The 25,785-nt window shown below is 35.2% G+C and overlaps 2 protein-coding genes across 5 annotated transcripts in view; one reads left to right on the forward strand and one right to left on the reverse strand.

Annotated features, from left to right (window-relative positions):
- Positions 1–25,785, forward strand: part of SOS1 (SOS Ras/Rac guanine nucleotide exchange factor 1) — a 140,168-nt gene that overhangs the window by 82,270 nt on the left and 32,113 nt on the right. For all 3 annotated transcript variants that reach the window (XM_004029111.5, XM_019021184.4, XM_063695933.1), the window contains exons 7-12: positions 3,823–3,933; positions 4,013–4,111; positions 15,179–15,306; positions 16,090–16,745; positions 24,619–24,700; positions 25,476–25,598. In XM_004029111.5, the coding sequence (XP_004029160.1) occupies positions 3,823–3,933; positions 4,013–4,111; positions 15,179–15,306; positions 16,090–16,745; positions 24,619–24,700; positions 25,476–25,598 (1,199 nt within the window). The remainder of the gene's footprint in view (positions 1–3,822; positions 3,934–4,012; positions 4,112–15,178; positions 15,307–16,089; positions 16,746–24,618; positions 24,701–25,475; positions 25,599–25,785) is intronic.
- ARHGEF33 (Rho guanine nucleotide exchange factor 33) overlaps positions 8,096–25,785 on the reverse strand; it is a 145,975-nt gene continuing 128,285 nt past the window's right edge. The window contains exons 19-20 of one of the 2 annotated variants that reach the window (XR_010130000.1): positions 22,902–23,060; positions 8,096–8,539 (exon numbers count right to left, since the gene is read on the reverse strand). Coding sequence is in view for 1 of the 2 variants with exons in the window: in XM_063695941.1 (XP_063552011.1) it covers positions 22,979–23,060 (82 nt within the window). In the remaining variant the exon portion in view is untranslated. Of the gene's footprint in view, positions 8,540–21,042; positions 23,061–25,785 lie in introns of those variants that run through there. The other variant, XM_063695941.1, reaches the window with a different exon arrangement.

Consider the following 25,785-nt stretch of genomic DNA (forward strand, 5'->3'; position numbering starts at 1 on the left):
GTGCACACTAAGTTATACAGGCATACCTCAGAGATATTGTGGCTTAGGTTTCAGACTACTGCAATAAAGTGAATATCACAATAAAGCAAGTCACTATTTCTTTGGCTTACGGTGCATATAAAAGTTATGGTTACACTATCCTGTGGTCTAGTAAGCATGCAGTAGCATTATGTCTAAAACAACATATATACCTAGATTTAGAAATACGGCTAAGAAAACGCTAATAATCCTCTCAGCCTTCAATGAGTCATAATCTTTTTGCTGGTGAAGGGTCTTGCCTTGATGTTGATGGCTGCTGAAGGTTGGGGTGACTGGCAGTTTAAAAAATAAGCAACAATGGGGTTTGACACAACTGTTAGCTCTTTCTTTTATGAAAGATTTCTGTGTAGCTGGTGATGTTGTTTGATAGCACTTTACCCACAGTAGAAATTCTTTCAGTATTGGAGTCAATCCTCTCAAACTCTGCCACCGCTTTATCAACTAAGTTGATGTAATATTCTAAGTCCTTTGTTGTCATAAAAATGTTCATAGTATTTTCACCAGGAGTAGGTTCCATCTCAAGAAACGACTTTTTTTTTTTTTTTTTTTTTTTTTTTTGAGATGGAGTCTCATTTTGTTGCCAGGCTGGAGTGCAGTGGTGTGATCTCGGCTCACTGCAACCTCTGCCTCCCGGGTTCTAGCGATTCTCCTGCCTCAGCCTCCCGAGTAGCTAGGACTACAGGTGTGTGCCACCATGCCCAGCTAATTTTTGTATTTTAGTAGAGACAGGGTTTCACCATGTTGACCAGGATGGTCTCGATCTCTTGACCTCGTGATCTGCCCGCCTTGGCCTCCCAAAGTGCTGGGATTACAGGCGTGAGCCACCGCGCCCAGCCAAGAAACCACTTTCTTTGCTCATCCATAAGAAGCAAATTCTCCATTCAAGTTTTATCATAAACTTGCAGCAGTTCAAGTCACATCATCAGGCTCCACTTCTAATCCTATTTCTCTTGCTATTTCCACCACAACTGCAGTTACTTCCTCCAACTGAAGCCTTGAACTCTTCAAAGCCATCCCTGAGAGTTGGAATCAACTTCTTCCAAACTCCTGTTAATGTGGATATTTTGACCTTTCCCATAAATAACAAATGTTCTTAGTGGCATCTAGAATGGTGAATCCTTTCCAGAGGGTTTTCAGTTGATTTTATCCAGCTGCAACAGAGGAATCACTATCTATGTCAGTTACAGCCTTACAGAACATATTTGTGAAATAATAAAACTTGAAGGTCAAAATTATTCCTTGATCCATAGGCTGCAGAATGGATGTTGTGTTAAGAGACTTGAAAACAACATTAATCTCCTTGTATATCTCCATCAGAGCTCTTAGGCGTCTAGGTGCAATGTCAATATTTTGAAAGAAAATATTTTTTTTCTGAGCTGTTGGTCTCAATAGTGGGCTTAAAGTATTCAGTAAACCATGTTGTAAACAGTTGTACTATCATCCAGGCTTTGCTGTTCCATTTATAGGGCACAGCCAGAGTAGATTTAGCATAATTCTTAAGGGCCCTAGGATTTTCAGAATGGTAAGTGAACACTGGCTCAATAATAATGGTGAAGAAGTTTGAAATATTTCGACACAGAGACAAAATTAGCACATGCTGTTGGAAAAATGGGGCCAAAAGACTTGCTTCACACAGGGTTGCCACAAATCTTCAACTTGTTAAAAAAAAAAAAGGCAATATATGCAAAGCACAATAAAGTGAAGCACCATAAAGTGAAGTGTACCTGCATACCAAGTGCAAATTACAGAATTTTTTTTTTATAATTGTGAAAAACAAGAAACAGTTATCTATCAGTGGAGAATGGATTAGAGAAAACTGATATATTCATACAGTAGAATATTATAGAGAGTTTTAAAATAAACTGAAAGGAACTGTATGAATCAATAGATGAATCTTGAAAAATTTTTGAGTATAAAAAGCAACTTATAGATGAATGTATACATTATGATATTTGGCATATGATCATTTCTGAATTGGAAGAGACCTAAGCTATAAGCATCTCTTCACATTTTTAGTCTTCTTTTCCGTCCACTGTATTCATGCCTGACTCCATCCTCTTGTTATTTTTGAAACTTCACTATCAATTTCTGTAAAACGTAATAGACTCCAATTTCTGGTGTTATATTATGATAGCAATTTTTAGTTGAGAAGAAAGTTGAAGGAGTTAAAAATTGGGAAGTCAACTAAGAGCCAGCTCGAGGAATCCAGTATGACTTGGAAGTTTACATGCCATATTGCAAAATGCAACAACCAGAACTCACGTCTTCTGATTTCTGATCTGGTGGTATTACTGTTCAATCATTTCTTAAAAAGCAATCTGAGGCCAGGTGCAGTGGCTCACACCTGTAATCCCAGCACTTTGGGAGGCTGAGGCAGGAGGATCACTTGAGTCCAGCAGATCAAGACCAGCCTGGTCAGGCCGGGCACGGTGGCTCACACCTGTAATCCAGCACTTTGGGAGGCCGAGGCGGGCGGATCACGAGGTCAGGAGATAGAGACCATCCTGGCTAACACGGTGAAACCCTGTCTCTACTAAAAATACAAAAAAAAATAGCCGGGCGTGGTGGCGGATGCCTGTAATCCCAGCTACTCTAGAGGCTGAGGCAGGAGAATGGCGTGAACCTGGGAGGCGGAGCTTGCAGTGAGCCGAGATCGCGCCACTGCACTCCAGCCTGGCCGACTCCGTCCCAAAAAGAAAAAACTAAAAAAACAACCAGGGTGGTCAACATGGCAGAAACCCTGTCCCTACAAAATACACAAAAAATGTAACCAGGCGCGGTGGTGTGCGCCTGTGGTCCCAGATACTCAGGAGACTGAGGTGGGAGGATTGTTTGAGCCCAGGGGGCAGAGGTTGTAGTGAGCCAAGATTGCACTACGGCACTCTAGCCTGGGTGACAGAGTAAGACCAAGATCCTGTTTCAAAAAAAAAGCAATCTGAAAAATAACATTAAGGGTGATTTAATTCATAACCACCTTTCATTGTTTCATTCCCTTCTGCCTTTTTCTACTATGCTTCTCCACTAGATGTCCTATTCCTCTTGCTAGAATTACCCTTTATGGAAATGAGCTCATGCTAGAATCTAGAGCACCATTTTCATAATAGTTCTATACAAGATAGAAGAGTAGCGACTCTATTTCTCCCGCTAAAATCAAGATACCTACTCTCTTTTTCCCCAGAAATCTTCAAAACCAGTAGATTCTGGTCTTTTTAACTGAGCCATTAGAATTTAGTTTATTGATTGGTGATATTAATGATGGCAAAATTTTGGGCAGTTCGGATTTTGTTTAATTGTTTTGTGAAATTATCACAATGAATTTTAGATGACATGAACTGTTACTTCTGGTTTATAGAATACGAAAGTACATGTCCACCACTGAGAACTATAAAAACATGTCTGGCTTCAGTATTCTAAATGTGTATACCTTACCTCGTTGTACATATCTATATTCTTTGTTGTTGTCAAGTTAAGCTTTGTTTTCTAGAACGAAAAGTCTGCCCACTCTTGTGGCCATGTTTGTTGATAATACTCTACTGGAAACCTTTAATGAGAGCTGTTATAACATATAAGGATTTTATTATTCATCAGAAAGAACTGATTTACTCTCTTACTTGAGAATATTGGGATCTCTTCTATTAAAATTATAATTAGTAGTCATATAATTTTTGCTTAGAGACTTTCAAAGAAATACATAATTGTGCTCGCATAGTCGTGCCCCATAATGAAATCTTTCTGTGTTTGTAATGGTAGATTATTTATGTTTTACCTTCTTTATTTTCTAAGGAACTGGCATTTGATCCATATGAATCGTATGCTCGAGATATTTTGCGACCTGGTTTTCATGATCGTTTCCTTAGTCAGTTATCAAAGCCTGGGGCAGCACTTTATTTGCAGGTATAGTAATTTTTAAATCAAGATGTACAATGTCTGAAAAGTAAACTTAAAAAAAAAATTAAATCACTTTTTTTTCCAGTCAATAGGCGAAGGTTTCAAAGAAGCTGTTCAATATGTTTTACCCAGGCTGCTTCTGGCCCCTGTTTACCACTGTCTCCATTACTTTGAACTTTTGAAGGTAAGAAAACTCTTTATTGTTATTTATAACATATTCAAGTGTGAATTTTTTTTTGCTACTTCATTTGTAAATTATTGTGTGAGTACCCTGCACATTAGTGTGTTTCTGTTTTCTTTTTCCAGTTAAGAAGCAAATGGAAATCAGTCTGCAAAAGAGTAGCATATTTTCTCGTTTTAGTAGTGAATTTTATTTTTGTTGTTTTTTAATTTTTTTGTTTTGTGTTTTTTGTTTTTTTAGTGAATGTTAAAGCAATTGTCAGATATTTTTATCTTGTACCTTTACTTTTTGTTTACATGGCTGATTCTTTGAAAACAACCTTGGATTTATGCATCGCAGTTTCCATGTGGGAACCTCAGCAGACTCAGGGACTCAGTGTGAGGATAAGGGAGCCAGTGTGAGGATAAGGCCAAAGTAATGGGGAAGGTTAGTTTACCTGACTTTCATAGCTCAAGTTTGCAACTATCTGTATTAAACTGTTTATCATTACTTTAGAAACAATAAATTTCTATAATCTCAGTAAAAATTGCCCATTTGATCACAGTTCAAAATATTAAGCACTGACTGAAAGGAAAGGGGTTGTCTCTTTTTTCTTTTCCTGTTATATACTGAAATTAAATAAAAGTCTGTATAAATTATAATGCAATAGTGTAGCTCAAAGTGATATTCTCTCTACCTTTAATGGACTAGCCTTGTAAAGACAAAAGAAGACATGCATTAATAGCGTTATTATTTCTTTAGCTTTCAAATGAGTATTTGTTTCATCAAAGAAAACTTCTGTTTAGTATCATGATTCTTTCACGGAGAATGTATTACTGGAAATCATATTTATAGTTTGCAGATGATAAAATGGGCTCTCTGTAATGAATCAATGAATGAATAGAAGGTCTGTGAATTTATTAACAGTAAACTGGAGGAACTCTCATCCTTACATTTTCTCAGGTCTCTGCACTACATAGTAGTCACTTGGAATTCAGTTTGGTTTCTCAATTAGGAATGTTTACATTGAGAAAGGACTAAGGCAGTTAAAAGGTATTTTTAATCACTAGGCAGAAATGACAAAGCTCTTAGCAATAGCATACCATTTAAGGTCTTTGGAAATACAGGATGAGTATCTTAAGAGGATAATCAAGAGAGGAAGCATTTAGTATGTAAAATCTTTAGAAAGAATTCATTATTACTAACTATAGTTATAATGGGACATTTACACACTGTTTTGTTATATAGAATTTTTCTTTGTAATGGTTTCTCTAATAACGGGATTTTTTTTTTTTTAACCTGAGCCTGTAATGAAATTCAGAAACATTCAAAGGCCATATAAAATCTTAAGGCTGTTATCAGTTTATAAATAAAAACAAGAATGCCAGGTGTGGTGGCTCACGCCTGTAGTTCCAGCACTTTGGGAGGCTAAGACAGGAGGATTCTTGAGCCCAGGAGTTCAAGACCAGCTTGGGCAACATGGCAAGACCCTGTCTCTACAAAAATAGAAATAAAATTAGCCAGGAATGGTGGTGCACACCTGTGGTTCCAGCTACTCAAAAGGTTGAGCAGGAGGAACACTTGAGCTCAGGAGGTCGAGGCTGCAGTGAGCCATGACCATGCCTCTGTACTCCAGCCTGAGAAACAGAGCAAGCCCCTGTCTCAAAAATACAAAACAAAACAACCTCCCCCTCCAAATGAACCCAAGAAGCTTTGATGAAAGTTCAGAAGGCTATAAAACCCAATCATCTTAATAATATAAAAGAAATTTTTACTCCTTCAAGTGTAGGCAATTAACATTTCTAAAATTATAACTTACATTAATAGAATTTTAATAAGTGCATCATTTAGCAATTTAAGATTTCTACTGATTTAAGCATGTGTATCCCTGGTTCGTATTACTGCCTAAGTTATATTGCAAAGTTAGCAGTATATTGGGCAGGAAATTTTGCCTGATTAGTCCACAAGACTCTCATCACTTTTTTTTTTTTTTTCTGCACACCTATAATCCCAGATACTCAGGAAGCTGAGGTAGGAGAATCACCTGAACCTGGGAGGCGAAGGTTGCAGTGAGCTAAGATCACGCCATTGCACTTCAGCCTGGGCAAAAAGAGCAAAACTCCATCTCAAAAAAAAAAAAAAAAAGAAAAGAAGGAAAAGAATTTCCTAGCAGCCCTGGATATGCCAAATGTGTTCAGGGTTCCGTGGGTATCCCGGTTCATATTACTCCCTCTTCGCTTGTTCTTTTTTCCCATTTATCTGGAATTCCTCTTCTACCCTCTCCAGGCTGGAGTGCAGTGGCGTGATCTCAGCTCACTGCAACCTCTGCCTCCCAGCTTCAAGCGATTCTCCTGCCTCAGCTTCCCGAGTAGCTGGGATTAATTAAAGGTGTGTGCCACCACAGCCGACTAATTTTGTATTTTTAGTAGAGACAGGGTTTCACCATGTAGGCCAGGCTGGTCTCGAACTCTTGACCTCAGGTGATCCGCCCACCTCAGCCTCCCAAAAGTGCTAGGATTTCAGGTGTGAGTCGTCATGCCCAGAGTGAGTTCCTTCCTTTCTTTACATACATCTCTTTAGAGAACTTGTTCCATTTTTATTGTCTGCCTTATCATTCAACTGTTCGCTCTGTGAAGAATGGAGCCCTATTATCTTTGAACTCTCATACGTATTACAGTGTCTGGCATTTAGGCATTCAGTAAATGCTTGTTAAAAAATGAATGGCAAAAAATATATATACATTTTCCTTTAAATTCTTATGTCTTATATTTTAAAGAAAGTTTAACTGTAAATTTTATATAATTACCTTTATTTTGGAAACTTAGGTAGAATGCCTTAAACTTTACAAAGTCAAAAGATAAGTTTAGCTGTTAATAGTATAAGACTGTTGAACACAAAGAAACAATAAAATGGTGGTTACCAGAGGCTGGAGGGTAGGGGAGTAGGGAGATACTGGTCAAATGACACAAAATTTCAGTTAGGAGGTGTAAATTCAAGAGATCTACTGTACATCATGGTAACTACAGTTAATAACAATACATTGCATATTTGAAAACTGCTAAGAAAGTAGATATTGTGTTCTCACCACAAAAAAAGTATGTTGTTAATGCACATGTTTTAAGTAGCTTGATGTAGCCATTCCAGATTATATACATCTATCAAAAGATCCTATTATATACCATAAACATACGATTTTTACTTGTTGATTAAAAAATAAATTAAAAATAGTGTGACTTTAATGCTACTGACACTGAAAAAATACTCTTTCCTTCAGCAGTTAAAGATAGCAGTCAAGTCTTCAGACTCTTTAACTTGAAAAGTTAAAGTTAATTTTTTTATGAAGTAAAAAAACTTCCTTTGTGCCCTTTTGAAAACTATATTGCTTCAATAATGTGATTTTTGTATGTGAAGTTTAATTTACTTCATTAAACAAATTTAGATTTCTTTCTTGGGGCTAAGTAAATATATTGACCAGTATTTTATTTTATTTTTATTTTATTTTGAGACAGAGTCTCACTCTGTCACCCAGGCTTGAATGCAGTGGCACGATCTTGGCTTACTGCAAACTCTGCCTCGCTGGCTGAAGTGATTCTCCTGCCTCCCAAGTAGCTGGAATTACAGACGCCCGCCACTGTGCCTGGCTAATTTTTGTATTTTTAGTAGACACAGGGTTTTGCCATGTTGGCCAGGCTGGTCACGAACTCCTGACCTCAAGTGATCTGCCCATCTCGGCCTCCCAAAGTGCTGGGATTATAGGTGCGAGCCCCCACACCTGGCCTGACCAATATTTTAAAGGTTAGCAAATCAGTACATGTTTGGTTCCACAAAAGTATTAACTTTTTCTTTGTTCCTTAGACATGGGATTTTATCTCCCTCTCCCCAAGACGCACCCAAACAAACCTCAGAAAAAAACCATCCAGGATGACTTTGAATTCCCTAGAGAATTGCCTATTCTTTTTCTTGTATGCTGGGTCTTTGTAACCTAAGGGAAAGTAAGTTTCCCTCTATTTTAAAATTCAGGTTGAAGTCTATGTTGTTATGTGTACATGAGTGTATTTGGTTTCCTAAGGCTGCCACAGCAAAGTACCACAAACTCAGAGGCTTATAAACAACAGAAATTTATTCTTTCACGGTTCTGGAGGTGAGGAATCTGAAATCAGGGTGTGGGCAGGGCCACACTTCCTCTAAAGGCTCTAAGGAAGAATCCCTGCTGCCTCTGCCTAGCTTCTGGTGGACCCCAGCAATTCTTGGTGGTCCTTGGCTTATAGATGCCATCACTCCCGTCTTTGCCTCCATCTGCACATCAGCTTCTTCACAGCTTCACGTTCTTCTCTATGTGTCTGCATCCAAATCTCGCTTTCCTTTCTCTTACAAAGACACCAAGTCAGTGGATTTAGGGCTCACCCTAATCCAAGATGATCTCATCTCAACTTGATTACATCTGCAAAGATCCTATTTCCAAAGAAGATCACATTCATAGGTACCAGGCGTTAGGACTTGAATATATCTTTCATGGGGGACACAATTCAACCCTTAACAATAAGTTTTTGGTACACTATAAAAATTAAATTTTTGTTGTTCTGATTCTCCAGCATATACACTGGCTACATTGGCTTTATACGCTGGCTTCCCCGTAACACCCCCATCCCTCTTTTTTAGTGATAGGTCTCGCTCTGTCACCCAGGCTGGAGCGCAGTGGTGTGATCATAGCTTGCTACAGTCTGGAACTCATGGGCTCAAACAATCTTCTCATCTCAGCCTTCCAAGTAACTGAGACTACAGGCATGCACCACCATGCCCAACTAATTTTTTAAACTATTTTTTTTGTAGAGACAAGGTCCCATTTTGTTGCCCAGGCTGATCTCAAACTCCTGGGCTCAAGGGATCTTCCCACATTGGCCTCCGAAAGTGCTGGGGTTAATGGCATGAGCCAACGCACCCAGCCTTTTTTTTTTTCCCGTCTTTCGCTTTTTTTTTTTTTCTGTTTTCTTTTTTTGCGTTAGGCCAATTAATCGTTTCATCCTGATCTTATATTTTTATTTTTATTTATTTATTTATTGAGATGGAGTCTTGTTCTGTCACCCAGGCTGGATTGCAGTGGTGCTATCACAGCTCACTGTAACCTCGACCACCTGGGCTCAAGTGATTCCTCAGCCTCACAAGTAGCTAGGACCACAGGCACATGCCACCACGCCTGGCTAATTTTTTAAAATTTTTATTTGTAGAGATGAGATGTCGCTCTGTTGCCCAGGGTGGTCTCAAACTTCTGGGCTCAAGGGCTTCTCCCACCTAGACCTCCCAAAGTACAGGGATTATAGGCGTAAGCCACCGAGTCTGGTGGAGAACGAATGGAGGTTCTCTCCAGTGTACATTCCCTTGAACCAGCTTTCTAAATTCAGAAATTCTTATCTAGAAACCATGGGCTCAAAGCTACATGGTATTGGAGCTGACCACAAATGTTGAATGTCTAAAGTTAAACATAGGATAGTGTACCACAGGAGCCATTGTAAACAAACAGCTGACTATTGTATTACTCCAATTTTTAATTTAATTTTTTGGTTTTGGTGTTTGGGGGTTTGTTTTTTGTTTTGTTTTGTTTTTGAGACAGGGTCTCACTCTGTCACCCAGGCTGGAGTGCAGTGGTACAGTCACTGCTCACTGCATCCTCAACCTCCCAGGCTCAATTAATCCACCTACCTCAGCCTCCTGAGTAGCTGGGACTCCGGTTGTGCGCCACCATGCCTGGCTAATTTTATTTTCTGGTAGAGACGGCATCTGGCTATGTTGTTCAGGCTAGTCTTGAACTCCTGGACTTAAGTGATCTGCCCACCTCAGCATCCCAAAATGCTGGGATTACAGGTGTGAGCCACTATACCTGGCCAATTTTTAATTTTAAATAAACTTGACAGCTGTGAGGTGCATTTGTAGTTAGTGATGTTTTCTCTGATTAGAACAGAGAGGTGGTTTTAAAAGGTATGTTTTCATAAATGACATATCCTAACATTTTTTAGGGTTGATTGCCTGTTTAATGTTTGGAATTGAAATTTCGTTTTAATTAAGAATTTCATCTTCTCCACCCATACCTTTTAGGTGTGCTGGTACCATAAAATAATAATTTATTTGAATGTCATGACCTTTCTTTCCCTCAGCTTTTAGTAGGATGTTTAAAATGATGTCATGGCAAACAGGAGCAAAAGGCTTGAATTACTCAGCAGTTAGCTAATTAGTTCTGGAATAATTTGGGTAATATTTCATACATTTGCTAAGAGGGCTAGTAAATCAAGTGTTACTCTTTGCATTTTCTATGTTGTAATCCACTGTGGTGTCTCATCAAACGGTATACAAATAACATTCCAAAATCGAAATGTGAACCTAATCTTTGCTTGTGTTCTCTTACGTTGTGATGAACTCTATGTATATAATATTTAAAATAAATGGAGATCCTTTATTTTTATATCCCAAATGTTAGACAATTATAATGTATATTTCTTGGCTGTATACTTTGTCATTCTTGTGCATTGCAATTTACCTGTTCTATGGAATAGGTTTTATTTAGTGAATATTGAGGTTTTTCAAAGTCATTTCAGTTATTTGGGTACCTATTATAGTGAAAAGTCACGGGACTGAAAGTCAAGAATTGTGGATCCTGGACCTGCCTGTTAGTGCCTTCAAGTAAATGGTAGTCCTTCGTTGTATACAATGCCACGTTGGAGGAAATTAATTCCAAGGAATAAAAACGAATTCAAGCATTCCTTTTTTTAATCAAAGGGAAGCCATTATATGATTGTGAGTGAATTGAGCATATAAAATGCACTGGGTACAACAATTTATTTTTTATGTATCAAACAATCTTGAGTTTTAGTCTCCTGAATACTGCTATATTCTTTATATTCATTGTAGCTTTTTCTTTTGACAGCTCCTTACATTTAATCCCATTTATCTCCCAGGGTTTCCTTTGCACATGCAACACACCATATTGACTATTGCCTCTTTACTTATTTCTAAGGGACCAAAAAAATTAGTCACTGGTAAAAGTGGTTTCTTTCTTGTGAAAAGTTAACTTTTATCATCTCAATAGAGCATATGAGTTTTCATTCTGCTTTAAAATATGATTCCTGGCTGGGCATAGTGGCTCATGCCTGTAATCCCAGCACTTTGGGAGGCCAAGGGGTTCAAGACCAGCCTGGCCAACATGGCAAAACCCCGTCTCTACTAAAAATACAAAAATTTTCTGGGTGTGGTAACATGCACCTGTAATCCCAGCTACTCTGGAGGCTGAGGTAGGAGAATCGCTTGAACCCAGGAGGTGCAGAGGTTGCAGTGAGCTAAGATTGTGCCACTGCACTCCAGCCTGGGAGACAGAACAAAACTCCATCTCAAAAAAGAAAAATAATAATAATAATAATATGATTCCCTAGATGAGTTTAAGTACAATCTCATATGGTAATATAATCTCAGGACTTAGTACTTTTTTGTAAACTATTCAAATAAACTGCCTTTATACAAATGTAATTGTTACTGTTGCACATTATTATTAAATAGGCACTCATGAAAAGCATGGTATTGAATATCACTGGTAACAAGAGGATGCTGCTTTGTTGAGTCTCATTTACATACTAATTGCCACTGCTTTGTCTCTGTAGCCACAATAAGCCACCCTTTTGATGGTAGTTAGCTTGAATTATTTTGCACCAGTGCCAACTTTAAATTAGCTATGTTAAGTAAAAGAAGCAAAAAATGCTACAAGAAAGGTCATTTATTACACTGAAATTTATTTTAGAGGCTTGCCTAATGTTATAAAGGTAAAAATGACATTTTAAAAGTATTTCATCAGGTAAGTTTTATGGGTTTGAAATGTACTTTGGGTTTGTGGCTTTTAAAATATTAACATTTTTGAGATACCAGAATATTCTGTATGTAAAATGCTACAGTTAAATAGTAGATACACGATTCCAAAACTTGAAACATTTTTAGGATAGAAAATCAAAGGATGTCCAAGTGGATTTTTTCTTTTATAAATATTTTTATGTGTATGAGAATTATATATTTTGTCTACCATTAGGTATGTTTTCCTGAATTAAAAATATAAAAAATTTATCCAGGACAAAATATCAAATGCTCAATATTCTGCTACCTGTTAGTTATTTAAGACTGAAAAATTGCCTTGTATCTTACTGACTTGAATTTCTCTGGGCTTTGCTTTTGAGTGATTAAATTCTCAATCAACTCTGAACTAATTCATTGTTCAGTGGTGCTTTCATTAAATTTGCGTTTTCTTAAGGTATACAGCAAGCTTGTCTAACCCCCGGCCCAACACAAATTTGTAAACTTTCTTAAAACATTATGAGATTTTTTTGCAATTTTTAAAAAGCTCATCAGCTCTCATTAGTGTTAGTATATTTTATGTGTGGCCCAAGATAATAATTCTTCCAGTTTGGCCCAGGGAAGCCAAAATATTGGATACCCCTGGTATATAGCTTTCAATGTTAGATTATCTGCTGCTTTAAAGACTAAACTTGATTATGTTTAATGGTAACATTTTATTTGTCTCCCAGAATTCTGCCATGTGAGAGGCAAATAGTTTCAAATGATAGGGATGGGAAGGTACTTTGAGAGATTACCTGGATTCCAGCCTTCAGCCTGCTAGTAATATCTGTTAAGTAAAAACCTAGTATCTTTCTTTATGAACCCTGGCCATTGGCTTTCTTTAATCTAGCTGGCCATATTGAAGAACAATATTATGAATAAAAGATATTTGATTTTTGTATTAATATGTACACTTTTAAAGTCTCTTATCCTTTGGAAAATATCTTTCATTACCCTTTTTATGTTGAGAATTGTTATGAATAAATTTTTTTTTTTTTTTTTTTTTTGAGATGGAGTCTCACTCTGTTGCCCAGGCTGGAGTGCAGTGGCACAATCACGGCTCACTGCAACCTCTGACCCGAGTTCAAGCGATTCTTCTGCCTCAGCCTCCCGAGTAGCTGGGACTACAGGCGTGTGCCACCACACCCAGCTAATTTTTGTGTTTTTAGTAGAGACGGGGTTTCACCATATTGGCCAGGCTGGTCTCAAACTCCTGACCTCGTGATCCCCCTGCCTCAGCCTCCCAAAGTGCTGTGATTACAGGCATGAACCACCGTGCCCAGCCAAAATTTTTCTTTTACTTAACACAGTTAAGACTGAAAATTTTCCTAAAAATGTAGATTATGCCTCTAGTAGAAAGTATGGTGAGTTTTTAATAATGAATATAAGAAATCTGGATAATAAAAGCTAAGTATTAAACATTACAATATGGTATTCATTACTTCTAGAATATTTGACCATTAAAGTATTTTAAGTAAATTTTAATAAAAATGGTTTAGAATATAAGTAAGAAATCTGTTTACTTTTCACAGGTCATCAGTGCATGTGGTATGTGCGTGCGCATGCATGTAACTGATTTTTATCAATTGAAGCAGAAAGGAATGTGTTGTTGACCTTTAAGGAATACCTGTGAAAAACACAAAATCCTTAAAGTACTAATGTACTAATGAATACTTAAGCTAATTGAAAAGTAAACTTCTAGCCAGGCATGGTGGCTCACGCCTGTAATCCCAGCACTTTGGGAGGCCGAAGCAGGCAGATCACTTGAGGTCAGGAGTTTGAGACCAGCCTGGCTAACATGGTGAAAACCTGTCTCTACTAAAAGTAAAAAAAAAAAAAAAAAAAATTAGTCAGGCGTGGTGACAGACACCCGTAATCGCAGCTACTCGGGAGGCTGAGGCAGGAGAACTGCTTGAAGCTGGGAGGCAGAGGTTTCAGTGAGCTGAGATCGCACCACTGCACCCTAGCCTGGGGTACAGAGCAAGACTCCATCTAAAAAAAAAAAAAGAAAAATAAACTTCTTTATAAATCACTTTGAATATTTCATGATTGTATATCTCAAGTCTTTTAGTTTATGATAGAGAGTAGGTATTCCTAAATTGTTGGATGAAAACTCTATTGATAAAATGTTATTTTATTTTATTTTAATAGACGGTATCTCAAACTCGTAGGCTTAAGCGATCCTCCCACCTGGGCCTCCCAAAGTGCTGAGATTATAGGCATAGGCCATTGCAGCCAGCTAGTATGTGATTTCTTAACTTTTCCTTTTGGTAACCAGGAACAGGTTTAGATGTATGAGTGAATTATTGTGACTCATACATCTGTTAAGTGCTTGCTTGAATCATAGCCACCTTACTGTAATGACAGTTAGTTACTGATGACTTAGTTCTTAAGTAGAGACGTTCTGTCTGACACAGATATTTGCCAGTAATAGAAAATATGCTTGAGTTTCAGTTTCACAAATATGTATATTACAGCTTCACTCAAAATCTTAATGTGGATATGGACAAAGTTCTTTATTATACTATTGTTAATTCTGTAGTATAATTACAAAGAAAACCATTTACATTTACATTGTGTGTTACCATTTACAAAGTGCTTTGGTTTTTAATAACAACCCCTAAAAGTAGGCAGGGTAGGCTTTTTATAAGCCTTATTTGGCAAATGGGAAAAGTAAGACTCAGAGATCAAGTGACTTGCCCCAAGGTCACACAGAAGTAGAGTCAAAATTTGATCCTAGATTTTGTAATTGAGATTCCTTCTACTATATTGCATCGTTCTCTGTATATTTATCTTCCTTATCATCTCAGTATTATATAACAATAATATAGGGGTCAGAAACCTAAGACCAAATTCCACACTTAAAAAAAAAAAACCTCGTCTACATGCTTAGTGGTATGCTAACTCCTATGATAATTCAGTAGATCGATTATGCTCCCCATTTCTTTTCAGTGGTATGCACTTTGAAAAACTACATATTACTGCCTGTCACAAGATGTAACCCATCTTAACACTGCTAATCTTGGTCTTTTAATGTAGAAAACTTGGTTGTGTATTAATAGTAACACACAAGAAAAACACTTTTAAAAAGAATATTTGATGACACATTTAAAATTTTTATTGTGGTGACAGCTGAATAAATGTTATTTTTATCCTTAAATGAGTTTATTATTATTTTATCCAAAAATGTACTACTGGTTCAGATTTGTCATTTTGGCTTTACAGCAGTTAGAAGAAAAAAGTGAAGATCAAGAAGACAAGGAATGTTTAAAACAAGCAATAACAGCTTTGCTTAATGTTCAGAGTGGTATGGAAAAAATATGTTCTAAAAGTCTTGCAAAACGAAGACTGAGGTGAATATTTTTACTTTTTAAAATATCCTTCTTTTTACCCTGAATATTGTGGTGTAAATTCAGGGATCCCAGTTCCCTCCTAAAGTAAACAATGAAGAAAATAGTTTTAGTGACAAGCCTCGTCTTTTAGAGGAAGTGACATCAAAGCCAAGAGAATTGTTATTGTTTGAAAAACCTTTCATATTTGTGCATTTTCCTTGCATACTCCCAGACAAGACCTCCTGAGAGTCAACTGGTAAGCTAAAGGAGAGACAGAGTAAAATGTATCGGGTAGATTTATGTTGGCATAGTTATTCTGTCAAAGTAAAATTATTAGTGTCCTTTATTTTAGGGATTATATAACTTGAGGCATTAATTCAGATAACATTGCTTCCACTTTCCTAATTATAATATGTGCTACATGTGTTTAGCTTTGGGTCTTGTCCATTTAAACTCTTCTAAATAATTTAATCTTTCAGATTACTTTTTTTTACTGTATTGGGCTACTTTTTATTATCTGTCATTCTAAATATTTAGTAGCCAAGATAGAAATAATCATTTTGTTAGTTACATTTAAGGAGAATTTTGTCAGCAATCATTGTGCTTTTTAGAACACTGAAAAAAATTTCTAGGTTGCTTTAATTTTCAAAATTGTGTAATTTTGTAATACTAATCTATTTGGGGAATTAGTGAATACCTTCTCAGTGAGACTTGTAAAAATCTACTTTTACACTTTCCCTTACTTACATGAACTGTAGGTTTTCTGTCATCTGTGTACTAATAATGTCTTTTTCTTTATTCCAGTGAATCTGCATGTCGGTTTTATAGTCAGCAAATGAAGGGGAAACAACTAGCAATCAAGAAAATGAACGAGATTCAGAAGAATATTGATGGTTGGGAGGGAAAAGACATTGGACAGTGTTGTAATGAATTTATAATGGAAGGAACTCTTACACGTGTAGGAGCCAAACATGAGAGACACATATTTCTCTTTGATGGCTTAATGATTTGCTGTAAATCAAATCATGGGCAGCCAAGACTTCCTGGTGCTAGCAATGCAGAATATCGTCTTAAAGAAAAGTTTTTTATGCGAAAGGTACAAATTAATGATAAAGATGACACCAATGAATACAAGCATGCTTTTGAAATAATTTTAAAAGATGAAAATAGTGTTATATTTTCTGCCAAGTCAGCTGAAGAGAAAAACAATTGGATGGCAGCATTGATATCTTTACAGTACCGGAGTACACTGGAAAGGATGCTTGATGTAACAATGCTACAGGAAGAGAAAGAGGAGCAGATGAGGCTGCCTAGTGCTGATGTTTATAGATTTGCAGAGCCTGACTCTGAAGAGAATATTATATTTGAAGAGAACATGCAGCCCAAGGCTGGAATTCCAATTATCAAAGCAGGAACTGTTATTAAACTTATAGAGAGGCTTACGTACCATATGTACGCAGGTAAGAATTATGAAGTTGCCTGTCACTTTTGTTTTCCTGCTTCAAACTGATTTTCTTTCCTGCATGGGTTATTGTGCCTAAAATAGAAAAGAAACTAACAACCAAAGACCTCTTTTCTTTGACTAAAAATACCCCACTTTATATTGCTTTGGAATGTTTTACTTTTTCTGCTACACTTAAATACTTTTTTTTAACCTTACCTTCAGTTATAGATGAGAAAATGAGGTCACTTGGCTAAATTTATCCAGTTAGAAAGTGACAGAAACAAGACTAAAGTTAGTAGTAAATCATCATTATTGGGATCTAAAAAGTTTTTTACTCCTTTATCTTTTTTTCTTTCTTCTTTTTCCATTACTGAGATTATAAATAAAAATTTTAATATAACAAAATTGTGCTGGTAGTACAAATATACACAGCATTGCTTTCTCTCAGTTTCCACTCCTAAACCTGATTATTTAATATTAAATGTTGCAATCCTGGAAGCCAAGGATTCCAGTTTTATTATAATTTTTCACCTAGAAATGTCTATAGTCAGTGTATTTATTTTACTGACCCAAAAATTTAAAAAATCATAGGAAATGTAAATAGGCTGCCTAGATTTTACATGAAAAACAAATAGGTTATTGTCATTTTTTTCCATATAAAGCTGTTTTTTGAGAGGTTCAATTTTTCGGTAGTATGACCTGCCAATTTAGTTGCGCTTCACCAACCTTTTCTATGTTCTTTATGATCTAGACTACAACTATAAAAATGTTTTTTATTCAGTTACCCAAAATTTGTGATTGCAAAATACTTCTTTTCTGCTTAAGGGATTTTTAAGGCTATAAAAGTTCAAATTGCCCTTCTTGCCACATTTTCCTGGTTTTTAAGTCCCCTTAGAGGACTCATAGAATTTTTATAACGTGAGCATTCTAAACGTTATCATTTCATCCTAAGTACTTTTGTTTGGGGTTCCTAGACTCATTTGGAGTAAAATTAATCTTTAGATTTTTCTGTGTTTGTAAGAAAGAAGTTTTAATTTTTTTTTTTTTTTCCTGTAGAGCATCATAAGAAGACTTACCACTAGTGTTTACTGTCACAAGTCAGTGATACTTGGGCAGGAAAACATTTTCAAATTACAAAATTTGTAATTGTTTCTGTAAGACTTGATTGAGTGATAGAAGTTTTCTCTAAATTGCTATATTTCACAAAGTTAATTTATGATTATTAATAAGCAGCTGAAGAATGGTTACAACTATTGTCTGGGGAACTGTCCCTTTTATTTATTTTTTTAAATGTGGACACTTTAAAGCAAAATTAACTGGAACAAGCTGATACTTGTTTTGTAGTCCTGAAAGTCTTCTTTCCTTAATGTGTACAATGTTAGGTAAAGTCCGTGGACATGGTAGTTTTGTAATGATGTTTTGTTAGTTATTTCTGTCTGATACTTCTTTTCTATATCAATTTTTAGCTTTGGTATAGAGTAATATTTTGAGTGCTTTTACTTATAATGAATATAAAACACTTAAATTTCAAGATTTATAGAACTCTGCCAAAGTTAAGTGTATTGAAAATTTAAGTTGATGAGATTATTTTACTTAAAGTAAGTTTTTAAAAAATTCCTTCCAATAATTTTTTGAGAAATAAAAGGCCAGTGTTGTGGCTAAGTTTTTTGACATTTTTCTTTTCTGTCTTCTTTTGAAGCTTAACTGAATATTTTAATTTATGTCATAAATATATTACTGGTGAAACTGGAGTCTACAAGCAGCTTTCGTGAGTTGTGGTTTACAGTACACACAAATTAGGTTTAACTGTTAGCTTATTTGGGCTATTCTGTAAGGTCTGTTACTGAAGTTATTACTGGCAACATAGAATGGTTTTTAATAGACCATCTATGAACCTGTAAAACTGAAATGGACTTTTAAGGCCTCACTACAATGGTAACAGATCAAGTTACCATTTGTTTTTAAGAACTATTGGTCTGCTCTTCTCCTCTCATCTTTCTTCAGCCTCCCCAAAGAAAAAGGATTTGTGATTTGGTTAGTAGGTATGTTTATTGGAGAACATACAGTACAGGTTGTGGCTTACACTGAAACAAAGCTAACATTTAACTTACACATTTTTATTTTATTATATAGAATTGTAATAAAAGACATTGGATATAATACATGAGAAAATTTAAAGAATACTATAAGACACCACTTACAGACATCTTTTAGATTATTATAGTTTGGTTAGACATTGTCATAAAAACAGAAGAGAAACTGGTTTAACCTTACTTTATTCAGACTTCACTGTGGTGTCAGCCAACTTTATCCCTCAAATATTTTAACAGTAATGTACAAAATGGAGCTATAGATCTCTAATGCTAAAAGAGATGTCCAAGCCTTCACTTTGTAGACAAATCCCAAGGCCCCTGAAGATTATATGATTTCCCAGAAGTTCTATTATGAGTTAATTCCAGAACAAGTCAAGAATTAGGTTTCTTGACTCTAAATAGAGTGTATTTTCTACCATGTTACATTGACTCATATAAGGTGATTGTTTTCATGAATAGAATATGTTGTAATTTTTAACTTATATGTGTTAATAATTAAGTAAAAGGATCTGGTACAGATGTGAGCTCAAAAAAAATAAACAAATAAATTACTTCCTTGGTTTGAACTGCCAATAATATAAATGGCTTGTTCATTTCTGGGCAAACGTGTGTACTATGAAGATATTGTCAGTAATTTTTTTTTCTTGAAATAGGATATAGGTAAGCTCTGACTATAGATACACTTCCATTGGAATGCATAGATTTTTTATGTATAGATACTGGTCATTATTATTATTTTTATTTTTTTACAAAACCCAATCATTAGTCTATTGATGTAGTTTGCTCGCTAAAGGGAAAGCTTTGTGGAAAGAAAAATTTAAATTTAGGTGAATTAGAAAGTGGTTAACTTGCTTAAAAGATTGCAACAGGGTCTTATGTGGAATCTAATTTATAGCTTGTCTCTCAAATTCAGTGTTTCTGGATGTATCATAATTTGCTAACTATATCAGAACTTTGGGGTTTGTCCCAAAAACTAGGGGAAAAATTATCCAATTGGATGAATCATTCTAAATCTGGCAATGGTATGAAGAGACTATTTCCTTATCCTAAGTAAGAAAGCACAAAGCAATATGCACAAATAAAAAGTTGAGAGTAGGAATTTCACATCTGTTACAGAGTTGTTGTAGGCAACAAAGTACAAGTTAATGAGACCTAAAACAACATGAGTAGATAAATGGTAGGTGGTGCTGTGTCCAGTTTGGTAGTCTATTTTAGAAAAATGAGATGACCCTGAAGTAAGGATAATAATTCAGAATTGACATTTTATGGGAAATAAAAGCTTTGCATATTGAAGTGAGGGAAAAGGTGTTTCCCTTGCCTGGGAATTTCTCTTTTCCAGAAGATGGTACTGAAAAAACTTAAGCCAGAAGATCGTTTTCTTTAAAGTATTTACTGCTATTTTATACCTTCATATGGAAAAGCCTCAAAAACCTGAATTAGATTTATTTTGAGTTTGTGTCCTATATAAGCTCAGTTTCGGTGTTTTAACTTATTTAAATCTTTTGAACAATTTTTCATCTATAGGGCAGCGCTGTTCTATTTTTATACTCTCTGATTTTTTAAAAAAGTGTTTGTGCGTCAGCATAGCGTCTGTTTCCTTTTTTAAGGAATTCAAGACTGATTGTTTATAAATCCTTGTTGAGGAGCTTATTGTTTCTTGTAGCTTTTTAAATGGCTGCATTAAAGGGAGAATTATCACATGAACAGACATCCTGATTATAACTGTTTTACTATGGTGGTTGGGGGTGGGGTGGTCTTTACATAAATAACTTTTTTATGTAATAAATACAAATTTCATTGACCTTGTCAAATAAAATGTCATGTCAATCAAAATAGGCACATAAGGAAAAAGGATTGGATTATCACTTCCAATCTATATTCTGAACACTAATGTAGGTATACTCTGAGTTCCTAAAATTTTGAAGTATTGTGCAGTAAAATATCAAATAATGGTTTTATAGTGAGGAAAACAGAGACAGAACGTCAGCAGAAAAAAATAACTACAGCTTCTGTTTGAAATAACCCGGTTATTTTCTGTTTGAAATAACCCGGTTATTTTCTGTTTGAAATAACCCGGTTATTTTCTGTTTGAAATAACCCGGTTATTTTCTGTTTGAAATAACCCGGTTATTTTCTGTTTGAAATAACCCGGTTATTTTCTGTTTGAAATAACCCGGTTATTTTCTGTTTGAAAATAACCTAGCTGTTTTGATTGGGGGAAGCAGAGCAACTAGTGAACATGGTGGAAACCTTAGCGCAGGGATTTGAGAGTCAAGTAGCAAAGTAATGTTATCTGTAATGATGAGGGGGAAAAACTGTAGAAAAAGTTTTGGTTGTTGACCATATTGAAATTCATCAGGAGATCATGTTTGAGAAAGAACTTTGTGGAATTATCTCCACAAGTAAGTGATAAACAGAAAGGAGAATATAAAAATGGGCTATTTTTAATTTTTTTCTAAGATTATATGTTTTTGCTTATGTTTTAAAGCCAAACCCAGACTGGCTTTTGTATTTTTATGTGTTTACCTTTCATCTCTCTCTGCAACATGGTTTTAGAATATGGGTAGATAACTGCTGCTCCATAACTAACAACAGCAGTATAAAACTTAGCTTTTACCATTGCCTAATCAATGGAACTAGGTATTCTGTTTTCTTACAAAATTATATAACCTGTCCTTATTGATGGGCATTTGTTTATATTATCTTAGCTCTTTACATCATCAGTAAGATAAAGGTCTCCAGTGGTTAGCGACATGGTGTGTGTTACAGTCATTGAAATGGAGAAACAAATCCAATAGAAATAAAAATAATGTCTGGAATTTTTATGCTTTTCTGTGTAAAATTTCAAATATAAGTATTTTGTCGTCTTAATATGTTTTTCATTCATTAGCAATTTTTCATTGCTTTAGACTAAAAATAGAATATAAATTAATACAAGCCTGGGACTATATGCAGCCTTTAAGATATTTTTTGAAAGTACTTAAATTTTTGCCAGATTTTCTTGGTTTGTTTTTAGTTTCTGCTGCTTTTGTCTTTTTGGCAAGACTACTCTTAATTCCAGTCAAGCTAAAAACAACTCTAGAACCTAATACAACAGTCATGATTATGGGAGTGTTTATTTCACTGCCAGCTGCAGAAACCCTGTATAGCATACAGTATAGCATACAGGAAGGTACAGCTGTTAATTCCTAAAATCTAGAAGAAGGCTGATCAAGAGTTACAGAATCACAATTAGACTGCTAATTTTTCAGTGACTTTCTGGTGCCTTTAACCAAGATTAGCAGTACAGGTACATTCTGAGTTAATCATTCATGTAAATTTCTATAGTGGTTATATAACTCAAGGTTTAATTCTTTATATTTAGATCTCACAGCTGTGGAAACTTTAAGGGTTTCTTTAATCCAGGGAGGTTATACGATATGATAGAAAAGAGCACTAAATCAGGAATCACATGATCTAGGTTCTGGGTCCATCTCTGCCACTCTACAGTATGACCTTAGATAAGTCTAGTTACATCTCTTCCAGCCCTGCTCACCTCACATAAATCATATGAAATAAGTTATGTCAAAGTTCTTTGAGAATGTTACATAATAGACCAAGAATTGGTGTGATCCCATTTGACTGTGGCACTGAGACACATCATGGCTTTCCCAGCATTATAATCAATTACTAAAGAACTGAAATGGCCAGAAGTTTTGGCTTAAGAAGATGAAAAGTCTGTTTAGAAATAGCTTGCCTTTAAACATAGCCACAGTTTTCTTAAAACATACTTTAAGTCACTTAGAACTTGATTTTATTCTGTTTTTCAACTTAAAATTCCTCTTGATGTCCCTCAACTTTTTAGCCTGATTTTCATGGCATTTGAGAAAATATGGAGGTGAGTGTTGATTTTAGATTTTTAGACTGAAATAAACTTTTCCTTTAAAAAGGGAGAGGGCATCCTAAATTTGGAACACAGGTCAAGGATGCTTGGAGTACTCTGTACTGAGGGTATGGGCTCTCTCCAACAGTGACAACTCAGCATCTCTCTAGTGGCCACTGCTTTTGCTTCCTAAACATGCTGTTTTGAGTAGCCTCACCTTACAAATAGATTTGCAGAACAGGAAGAAGATTCTTGAAAGGGAAGATTGTGATGAAACCGATAAAAATCTCTGTATTAAAATCTTGTACAGCCTTCTGTTTTAATATCTTTTCTTCTGGATGAGACATTAGTCTTTAACTTTTGAGGAACTCTGTAACTGAAGACAAACAATAAAATACCAACAGAGAGGAAATTATTAAAGGATTATATGTATTTAAATTACTTTTATCAGTAACCCACTCTAGCCTCAGAAGGTATAAAGCTAAAGGAGAAGGGGACATTTAAAACCAATGTATTTTTATTCTGTAAATCTTTAACTTAAAATAGTATTTTAAATTCAAGGTTGTCTGATATTTAAATCAGTTATTATCTCGATGACCACATATCAATAGATTGGAAGTATATTTCTGTTTTATGATAAATCCATGAATTTGCTTTTTGAGGAAAAAGTTATTATAAACATTTTATTTTAAGGCTAAACCTAGGGTGGGTCTTAGTGAGAATCAGCCTAAATCAAAATTTTCCAAACAAATACATTCTGCTTTTGCTAAATCCTATGCTAATAAAAGACATTGTGCTTCTTATAAAACTTTGACCCACATTATGTAGCCTAACAGAAATAAAGGCATCTGCTACCCTCTATGAATTTACTATTGGAGTCTACCAGTCCCTAATACAAATAGGAAAAGAATGCTCCCAATAAAAGACTCAAGTTACTGAACTTTCCCCTCCTTTAAAAAAAAAAAAAAAAAAAAAAGATTTACAATTAAATGTGGGCCTTGATAAAATCTGAGTTATAGAAGTGAGTGATTTCTCCCCCCTATTATGGGAGATGTCTTTCCCCCTCTTCATGCAGAAGACAACAGCCCAAGTCTCTTGTGCTGGTGAGAGCAGCCTTCCTTTCTCCACAACTTAGGAGAATATTGTTAAGGAGAAACGGGAGTAGGCCAGGCCTGGGGGAGTGATCACACTCACCCTCTTGTTTTACTTCATGGAGATGTGAATGAAAAGTAGGTCCTTTCATGGAAGGGACTGGAGACTCCTATATTTATGATTGACCTCTCATTGTGACTACTTGAAATAAAGGCAATTAAAGGTTAGAATAGGACCAAACCAACATATTCTATCACATTTAATAGTTTTAATAGCTTATAAGTATTTGTAAGCATCTTTAAGTAGTTGAGATTTTTAGCAAATAATTTAAAAACTGTATTTAACTTTAGCTACTACTTTATAAGTTCCAATTTCCAGTTGTATGCTCTGTTAACATGATTTAAAGAAAGCTAGATAAGTAATCCTAGATAAACTCATCTTGATGTAAGGAAAAGTAATGGGTTATTGCTGTGGCCTTTCTCTTTATAAGGGGGATAAACCAACTGGTGATACTTTGAGATCCTGGTAGCAGGTGGGAGGGGAGCCTGGTTCCCTGCTTTACCTTTGCTTTTCTTTCTTGCTCATTCCTGTGGCCGATGAGTTTAAGATCATCTTGTCAGTGTGCAGAGGGCAAGAAATAAGTTGATGTAAAGTTTTAATATCACCACTAATTTAGGAGGCACTAAGCTAGCAGTGCATTACCAAGTCCAAAGCCTTCTACTTGGCAAAACATTTTGGAACTTTTAAACTTGACTATTTGATCTGTTTTGAAAATGTACATAACAGTTTTAATCATTTTGAATCAAAGAGTTTAATAAGATATTTTTCCTTTTTCTTCTTAGATCCCAATTTTGTTCGGACATTTCTTACAACATACAGATCCTTTTGCAAACCTCAAGAACTACTGAGTCTTATAATAGAAAGGTCTGTCCATTTAAAAAATATTTAAATTCATTATTTTTTGTTAAAAAAGGGATTGAGCTAAGATCTTTTTCAGAAATGTTAGATGAGCTTTAAAATATACTTCACAAGCACTTTTTCAATAAATAAAATCTCTTAGATGAACATTTATTTTATAATAATGTTAGCTTTTATTATTTCAATACAAAAATATTCTTTTTTGTATGTGAAAACTCAGTATTTGAAATTTCAAATTTACAGAACTAAAGATCTATATAAAATTTATAGAGTCAAGAAATTCAAATTCTGATGAGTTAGATGTTCTAAGTAAGTTTTCAAACATACTTCATGTTGAGTAAAATGGAACTTGTCAGTGAACAAATACTGTGATGGAAGGAAAATATTTCATGTACCCAAACAAAGAGCAGTCAGTTTTTCTGGAATTACCCTTAACAGTGATTATGTCACCTGATTTAGAGTAATTCCACAGACCAAAAATGAGTATCAGTCCCGTAACTTTATAGTCACATTTATTTTTAGAATTTGCATGTATTCTTTATTTTGTTTGTAGTTAGTTTTATCTATATTGGCAAGTACTAATTTCTTTTAAAAATTTTAAAATAATTTTATTAGCCTTTAATACTATAGGAGTCTCACTTGTTTACACTGATATGCATATCTTCAGTAATTTTTTACAGTATTCTCTTGATTTTGCTGACTGGTGAAAACGTTTGTGGTTTTCTATTTGTATAACTCGATATAATTAGTCTTTTCATTAATTTGTTCTATTTTATGTTAGGTTTGAAATTCCAGAGCCTGAGCCGACAGAAGCTGATCGCATAGCTATAGAGAATGGAGATCAACCCTTGAGTGCAGAACTAAAAAGATTTAGAAAAGAATATATACAGCCTGTGCAACTGCGGTAAGCATTAAATAAATGAAGTAAATAAGTCTTTATCAAACTTTCATTTCAATGTTGAAGTATATAAGGACCTTTCCCAAACAAGGAGAGGGGTGACAATAAAATTAGTAAATTAAATTTACTAATTAGAGCAGTTATCAGAAATTATAGTATAAGCCTTAACATAGAATTTTGGAAGTGTTAAGCA

The sequence above is a fragment of the Gorilla gorilla genome, chromosome 12 (genome assembly GCF_029281585.2).
Source record: "Gorilla gorilla gorilla isolate KB3781 chromosome 12, NHGRI_mGorGor1-v2.1_pri, whole genome shotgun sequence".
In the NCBI taxonomy this organism is placed as follows: domain Eukaryota; kingdom Metazoa; phylum Chordata; class Mammalia; order Primates; family Hominidae; genus Gorilla; species Gorilla gorilla.